Below are 8859 nucleotides of genomic sequence, written 5' to 3' on the forward strand. Positions count from 1 at the left end.
CCTGGGTATTATTATTCAGCCATTAGTGGCATGTAAAACACCACGTTTTTAACACTGAGGTGGTCAGTGGTTGGCCTCTTCAGCTCTACGATCACTGGTGTCACGTGATCAGAGTACATCTGGCGCCCTTCGCCAGCAGAGCCCAAAGGCAGTCATACTGTTCCATGAAGACAAACTGACTGTTGGTCCGAGCTCTGTTGATCTCAGTACAAGAGTCACGAGCTCAGTAGATTTTCAAAAAGCTTCCTGGCTAAGTCCAAAATTGTTTTTACGCTATTTTACAAATACACCTGTCGGCATGCTGAGCAAGAGCGTATGGCGAACACCAAGTTCAAATATCACCACCCGGTAACCACAACTGCGATGATCTTGGTCAGCAATTTTCGTTTCCATTTGCCTAAAGCGGACATAAATCGCACTGATGCATGCTATTTTGCACACTGCGAGGGAGATGAAACTGGCACTGGCGCTGAGGTTGCCACCTGCTGGTAGCTCAACAATGCAGACCAAAAGTGAAAATTCGTTTTCATTTTTATGGTTAAAACAGTTTTGATCGTCGCAATGCAACTCCTAAGTCCCGCGATTTCGATCCAGGCCACTGACATCTCTTATGAAACTTCTCCAGTTATGATCTTGAGTCCTCCATCATTTCGAGTTTTCGTTCCGTGGCTGTTCGAATGTAAAGCTTACAAAAGTCCCCAAAATGCGGGTTGATTCCGTCACCCAAGTCACCAGTTGGTTTAAAGCCTTGAGCCTGGATGACATTTGCCTCCTTCCCCAACCTGTAACCTAATGACCAGACATCTCAATAGGCGTTACCGCCTCTAGCCTGCCTTACCTAGCTTAACAGTTCCCGGGATTCCGTAATCCGTATCCTAGACTACCCTGCACAACCGGACTCTGTGCAAGAAGTAAGCTGAAAATACATGGAAATATCCCATTTGGCAGCTTCATTTAACTATCAGCGGTTTCCAAGGCGACCTGGTCCACTCTGTATCTCCTAAGCTCAACTCCGGTCGCGTGGCCGGCTGTCACTCGAACCCCTTCCTTCGTTGGCCATGGGAGAAAAAGGTAGGCATTTTCTTCCAACACCAAGTAGATGATGACTGGGGATTAACGCGTTACCGGCTGCCAGGACCACTTGGAAATGGGGGGACGGGAACACCACGTAGAGTTCGTTCTTTTCCTCCATATATTTGTCTGAACCTTTTCCCCGCTCACCTTCCTACAGATATGTAAAAATAGCATCCACTTCCGCCCGAGCACACGGGAGTGCAGCAGGCAACACATGGTTAGTAAATCACTGCTTCACCTAAGCGACGTGCCGCTTCTGCCATGCACAATACTACTGAAAAGGGAGGCAAACAAACATCAACAAAACAACAACGGTCCAGTCGCTAGTTAGTGGTTGTACGTGTAACTAGTGAACTGGTTAGACAGGGAGAACGCTTATCACGTGATCAACATTCTCGGCTTGCTTCACTGGCAGTTGCAGTGGGCAGTGCGACACTACGGATAATCACTAAGCCATGTAGTAAGTAGCAGTGTAATAGCTGCGCGACAGTGGCACACCTACTGACATACTGATTTTACCCGTTCTAAGCACTTATTGTCCCAGGCTGCCACGACCTGCCGTTCCCACAACACACGCGCAAACAATCATGGACATTCCCCCCGAGTGTGACACGTTCCAATGTCATATTCCCATTCCTGCAGCACCATACCATCTGCAACCCTCGACTCGAAGCTCTGTCACCTGCCGAACCACCGGGCCAAGCCGCCTCGTCTAGCTATCCGTGAAGTTGGCCTTCCTCTTCTCGACGAAGGCCGTCATGCCCTCCTTGCGGTCGTCGGTGGCGAAGGTGGTGTGGAAGAGCCGCTTCTCGAAGTGCAGGCCCTCCTGCAGCGTCATCTCGTACGCGGCGTTCACTGCCTCCTTGCACATCTGCACGACCAGCTTCGAGTGCGACGCCATTTTGTCGGCGGTCTTGACGGCCGCGTCCACCAGTTCGCCAGGTGGCAGCACCTTGCTGACCAGGCCGGCGCGCTCGGCCGTCTGCGCATCAATCATGTCGCCTGTCAGGCACATCTCCATGGCCTTGGACTTGCCAACGGCGCGCGTGAGCCGCTGCGTGCCGCCAGCGCCCGGGATGGTGCCCAGCGCGATCTCCGGCTGGCCGAAAGCGCGCCTTCTCGCCGGCGTAGATGACGTCGCACATCATGGCGAGCTCGCAGCCGCCGCCGAGCGCGTAGCCGTTCACGGCCGCCACCACCGGCTTGGTGCACTGCGCCACGCCACCCCAGAAGGCGAGGAACGAGCCGCGGTACACGTCGGCGAAGCGCTTGTCCTGCATCTCCTTGATGTCGGCGCCGGCGGCGAACGCCTTCTCGTTGCCCGTGAGGACGATGGCGCCCACGGCCGGGTCCTGCTCGGCCTGGTGCACCACCTCCAGCAGCTCCGACATCAGTGGGCTGCAGAGCGCGTTCAGCGACTTGGGCCGGTTCAGCTGGATGAGGGTGACGCGCTCGCCCTCGCCGCGTCGCTCCACCAGGATGTGCTCGTAGGCGGCAGTGCTGGCCGGGCGGAGCGCAGCCGCGCCCAGCGGGCGCACCAGGCCCAGCCGAGAGGCGCCCAGCCGGCACGCATGTGACAAGGTGAAGGACATTGTGGTGCTTGCTGACAGGATTGGTGGAACGCTCTGCTCACTGGCTCTCTGAAACAGGTCACACATACCAGGTGTAACAGCTGGTTGGAAGATATAATGCATGCCTTACTGAAAAAGATCTAATCTACTGAATGGGACAAACACACAAAAAGCACAATGTTTGATTAGCTGCTAGAGCTTGGCTATGCACATATAAAACAAATTGAGATCAGAGCCACAGAATTACCAAAGTTTGCAGCTCCACATCATCCTTAAAAGAGCAGATGGATAACACCCTTCAATGGATAGCTCATCCATAATACTTTTCCTTATCTCACTTGACAAAGGAATTACTTCACCCAAAATACCCTATCTTTTTCTGATCATCGCTATGACTAAAAAGCTTCACTGTCCATTGTTGATAGTCTGCTTTGAGTTTGGCTGATGACATCAATATCAGCAAATATGCAGCATAATCAACTGCAACAACATTGAATAATCCACCCAAAATTAGCACAGCTAAAAAGCATCCAAGGTGTGCTTTCCTTCCAGCAACCTCTATCTCCACATAACTATCAACTTAGGCTTTCCTCCTAATTGTGTTCATCACAACTTCTTATTTTTCTGACTTGCAGCATCTAAGCCCTCTAGCAAAGTTTGCTATGCTAATGCCATTAACAATAAAATATGATAGTAATTAAAGCTATAGGGTGCAGCAGCAATAATCAAACAATACTAATGACCAAGTAAAATTGGTAACTATATGTATGGCTGGAAAATGTGGCTAAGTGTGCATGCCAGCATCCATACAATATGCAAATTTTGCCAAAATTTAGCTTCTCTTTCCACACCATTCAATGATGTGGTAGCCATACTATTCGTAATGGTGACCATTGCCCATCAGAGTTAAGTTTCAACTCATGAAAACTTCATGACACATTATCTTTCAAGTTTTTGCCTCCCCAAAATTGCACTAGCACTATCTTCCCAGTTTGCCTTCCCAAATAGTTCCTCCAATCACATGTATGGGTAATGGTGGGAGGACTTAAAATCTGAATAATTTGCCTCCTTCAGAAGCTTATTAGGACACTGAAAATACAACAGAGCAAACAAACATGTGGTTATTTTATGACCCATGGGCCCCTAAATGGAGACTCCACGAAAACGTTTTGGGATGACCATGCACAAGGTTACTTGTCCTACGCCACATCATGTTAAAATGTGGGAACTAATAAGTTAAACAATACTCAACCACCCTAACAAAATTCAGCAATGCGTGAACGAACAACTAAAGACGGGAGAATGTGCAACTGGGAGAACTATTAACGACGCACGATACCCGTGCGGGCCTCACCGCAACACGTACACCCGGCCGCGCGAACACGACGCAAAATCCTCCCACGAGCTATGTTTTGCCAAATATGGCGCAGCTGGGGCGAAAAATATGTGAAAAGGTGAAAACTATTTGACTGCGGCACCTGCAATCCTCTTTGAGCTAAAACATCATCCATTCAATTTTCTTATAACAGCAGAAACTCACTGGCCATATGCAACTGTGCATGTGTAAATGTTTTAGTTTTAGACAGGGGCTGCGCAAAAGGAGCACGGCAGATGCACCCCTTATCAACGGATACGAAGGGGGAGGCAGTTTCTTATCCCAACAGGTTGCGTGCAGGAAAATATGTTATTGGCACATATTCTCACTAGGGGACTTTACTGAACTACCTCATATCAATAAAATTGCATTGCTTAAAAGCTACTTCTCTGCTTCTCGTACTCCTCTGCCGATCAGCGTTATTTCCCCCACGCTGACAGAGAACTCTCAATGCATTCTGTGCTTAGAGCTCAAAGCCTGATTAGGAGGTGAAAGGTTAATCACGTGCCTGCAGCCAATTGCGCGGGGAAGGGGTACAGGGATGTGCCCTCACCCTTAGGCTCTGAGGGGTCCTCGTGACCTGCGGTTAACGGCCTGATTTAAGGCCCGCCGGAAGCCGTATTCAGAAGTCAGACCAACAGGGCCGGGCACTGTAATGCCAGCCAGAGAGCCAGGGACGCTGATCGATGATCGATTATGTCGGCAAGGGTCTATATGACGGTCAGACACCACCAGTGATGCACAGCCGGCTCCATGGCGGCATGAGCCTAAGAGTCTATTTTTCAAGTAGGGACAGAGCCGGAGCCAGCGATTTACATTGATCAGGGCCCTAGCGTATATCAGGGCCCCAAAGCGCCTAACGACGGCACGTTGTTGGCAAGGGGCCCTGAGTCGGCCACAGGCAGTGTTTGAGATGACTCGGAGAGCCTGGAGGACCCATCGGGGCCGACCATCAAGGGCCCGATTGGAGGGCCTAAGGACACAAAGAGCTGGTCGGAGACTTACTCAGGGGCCCCGGCCTGCGGGGACGGGCGCACAAATGACAGTCAGATGGCCTTTGCGCTAGCCGGGGACCTCCTGAGTTGATGTGGGTCTATATGACGGTCAAGCACCACCAGAGCCGCACAGTCAGCTCTATGTCGGTACGGGCCTGAGGGCCTAATTCTCTATCAGCTACAAAGCCGGGGCCAGAGATTCACACTGGTCGGGCCCCTGTATCTGTCAGAGGCCCACAACACCTAACAACGGGTCCTGTGCTCGCAAGGGCCCCGATTCAACCAAGGGTAATGTTCGATAAGCTGCCTAGGCCGAAGAGAGGCCTAGGCAGCCCACCGGCATTGGTGATCAAGGGCTCGGTTGAAGGGCATAAGGTTCCGAAGGACTACGTCCAGGACCACGCAAGCACTACGCAAGCACTACGTACGTCCCATAAAAATTCTTAGCCCATAGGGCTATGACCTTACATGTTAGAGGTCCTCTTGGACCGTTTTAGAACCCCCAAGAAAATTAGAGAGTCTAAATCGGCCAGAGACCACGTGCACCAAACAGTTGGTTCCCTGTCAATCTCATGCCTGGGGGCCCATTTCTTAATCAGGATCAAGGCCGGGACAACGATTCGCATTGGTCTGGATCCCTGAAACAATGGCTGAGGTCCCTGTGTTGGCCAGGCGCCGCAGTGCCTAAAATGGGTACTGTGGCAGCAAGTGAACCCGAGTCGGCCAGGAGCGGTGTTTGAGTGGCCCCGAAGAGAATCGGAGGTTCTCTCGAGACCAAAGATCAAGGGCCCGACTGGAAGGCTGAAGAGTCCGAAGGGCCGCCTGTAGTTTACATTAAGGGCCCTCAGGGCCCTGATATCAAATGTCAGGTAGAGGGCCTCTTGCATCGATTGCGAGCTCTGATACAGAGCGCTCCTCTATTTCGTCCATAGACCTCCAATACCAAGCAGTCGGCTCCGTGTCGATCCCAGCTCTGGGGGCCTATTTTCCACGCAGGGACAAGGCCGGACCGCGATTTACACTGGTCAGGCCGGCGGCAACAATGCGGAGCTTCTGTATCGGTCAGGGACCCACAGTGCCCAACAGGGTATTCTGTGTCAACAAGGGACTTCAGGTCGGCCAGGAAAATATTTGCTCAGCATGGACGGGGACAGAACCACGAGTGATAGAGGGCCTCTTGCGTTAGCCCTGAGGCCCTCTGACAAGGAAAGGAAACGAGAGCTTATGATGAGTGTTCTCAGACAATGGAAGCGGCATGTGCCAGTCGAGGCCCCCAGTACCGAACGGCGGGCCCTCTACCCCAAAATTCGCATGGACCCGTTAAGCCAAACTGCAATCCATGTGCCAATTACTGAGTGGTTGCAGAAATCGGGGAAGTTGTTCCCTCAATGAGAGTTCCTGTGTCGATTCGGGGTTAACAGTGCGGGTGAGGAGGCCTCCCACGTCAGGGAAAGGAACGATGCAATGTGATGTGTCCCGTTGAAGGCCTCCAGAACGACCAGGGGATCCCGTCCTGGTCGCCAGAATGGCAGCCATAAGTCACCTCGCGTTGGGACGGGGGTGGCTCTTCAGACATCGACCGAGCACAATAATGAGAGACTAATATTATTTTTTAAGGAGATCCCTTGTCCGTGAAGAAGCAAGGGGTCTCATTAGTGTTGAAAAGAGTAGGCTGAAATGGGTTAAGAAACGAACCAGGTCACCCTATTTTGCTTTAAAACGTTTTTTAACAGAATCGGCCAGTGAAACAAATAACATCAAAAGGCTTGAGCTCGCGCGCCTGCAATCTCCGGAGCCAGGACAGCGATGACCTGTGTTGCAGCTTCCCTGAAAGCGAACAGCATTGGTCACTGCAGGTGATGCCAGGAGGTGGCCGCCGTGCGCGTGAGAACGACCATTGTAAAATAATGGTGCCGAATGTCTTCCAAAGTTCATTCGTGTCGTTCAGAGATTACACTGGGCGTATCTTTTTTGAAACTTATTAACAAATCTTACGAAAATTATCAATTCTGCTTTTTCTTTTCCCGCTCCACCACTAAATTCCATCACCACACCGCGGTGCTGTAAAAGTCGATCCGTTTTTATCATCAATCTAAAATCGCACATGTGAAGTAAACGCCCGGACCACCTTGTAAGCGTAACATTTGATAATTCAAAGCGTTCAAAAAATCCTTTTAGAAGCGTCATCTCTTCCGCCCACCCGCTGTCACGATTCAACAGGAATCAACGAGCCAACGCTGTGTGGTCCTTGTAGATTGCAACGTCTAGTGTCGAGGTTTTTATTGCTATAATTTGCGAGCGCGCATACTCAAAACTACGTTACATAACTTGTGTCACTAATCGATTCTGACTGGATGTTGAACTTTTCCAGACAAACATGGCTTTGCCAAGTTGATACAAGCTTTAACCCATTTCGACCCACAATCTAAATTCGCGGGATCCTTAACATGTCTGTAGAGATCAGATCAAAACTCTGAAAAGCTTCTGAGTTCTTTTGAATAAGAAAATTCCACTGGACAAGTACAAGTACATTGCACAAGGAAGAGAGTCGGCGGTTTATTGCATGTAGCAGTTTTAAGTATTTTATTAGATAAGCAATTCTTCAGTTTATTGACTACAAAACTCAAGCAGAATTGATTTTGCGATAGCTTGCGACTTATATTCTAGTTATAGAGGGTAAGACTAAAAATATCAAAGAAAAACACGCCCTTCTTAAGGAATGGGCCATTTTTAGTGATAATTTTTTCAGGGGACCTGTCACTATCAAGAAGCCCTTTGTCAACCCTGTACCCTTGCCAGGGCTCTGGCTGCGCGCCTGCCTGCAGTCTATGGAAATCGAACCTTTTCTAAAAGGAAACGTGAAAATTTATGTTGCATTGCAGCGCACGTGCTACCAGGATCGGCATCAATGTTGGAGCGGGGGGGGGGGGGGGACAGAAAGACGCTTCCCCATCATTGAATTGGAAGGGGTAGTCCCACTGTCTCATCAAATTCCTTGGAGGAGAAAGATATTATTCACACCAATTTTCACCGACCGACCCATGTCTCTTAGTCTTACCACCATGAAGCTCTGTTACATCGGAAGGATTACATAGGTATAATCACTAACATGATACAATAAGAAATCAGAAATTGCTCTTAAGTTTTCCCTTATATTAGGCGAACATATTTAATGTATTCCGTGTCTCCGTGACTAGATATTTAGGCCAGATTAGGAGGTCACTTAAGCATCATGAGGTACCGGGCTACCCACCATTCTGAAAATAATGTAGGCTACCCTAACAGCGATGTGAAATTGCAGCATGCTTGTCACATTGCGATATTCTTAATTTTTTCAGGTGCCATCGCTATTTTCGTTCACTCTACGTCCATGGCCATCGCGTGTCATCACCATATCCGCTTTCATGTTCTGGCAGTGGGTTTAAAACACAAATACTCATGGACCTGCAGTTATGAAAATATTACATGGTCATTCCGCATTCCGCCATTTTTGTATTTTCTTTACCCATTACCGTACTCAAGGAATTGGAAGGACGATTGTTGTGAGTTCTGACGTTGTTAGATATTGTAGCACATGATTGTAAAAGACCCCACAGCTTGTTTAGGTATGGGCAGATTTGGTGAACATTACAGAAGTATCCCGTTATGTGATGTATGTCCATTTACCGGTTGTAATTCATTTTGAACATTTCTTTGGTCTTATAGCTTGTAGCTGAGTGGCTTTCATGGAATATTCAGCCCGCGGTTGGCCAGACTGACAGGAATAAGGCTTAGAGTACTATTTACCCCAGAGTGACTCGGTCCGTGTTCCCCGCACCACTCTCATTCAATCTTATTTATGATG

The 8859-nt window shown here is 49.4% G+C and overlaps 1 protein-coding gene across 1 annotated transcript; it reads right to left on the reverse strand.

Annotated features, from left to right (window-relative positions):
* Positions 1-1174: 1174 nt before the first annotated feature.
* Positions 1175-4035, reverse strand: LOC119095334 (enoyl-CoA hydratase, mitochondrial-like). The gene is given in 3 exon segments (XM_037218189.1): positions 1175-2182; positions 2184-2714; positions 4012-4035. Coding segments are annotated over 2 exon segments (879 nt in total). The 5' UTR covers positions 2667-2714; positions 4012-4035; the 3' UTR covers positions 1175-1786.
* Between the last annotated feature and the right edge of the window lie 4824 nt (positions 4036-8859).

The sequence above is a fragment of the Pollicipes pollicipes genome, unplaced genomic scaffold (assembly GCF_011947565.3).
Source record: "Pollicipes pollicipes isolate AB1234 unplaced genomic scaffold, Ppol_2.1 Scaffold_4219;HRSCAF=4965_pilon_pilon_pilon, whole genome shotgun sequence".
Lineage (NCBI taxonomy): Eukaryota > Metazoa > Arthropoda > Thecostraca > Pollicipedomorpha > Pollicipedidae > Pollicipes > Pollicipes pollicipes.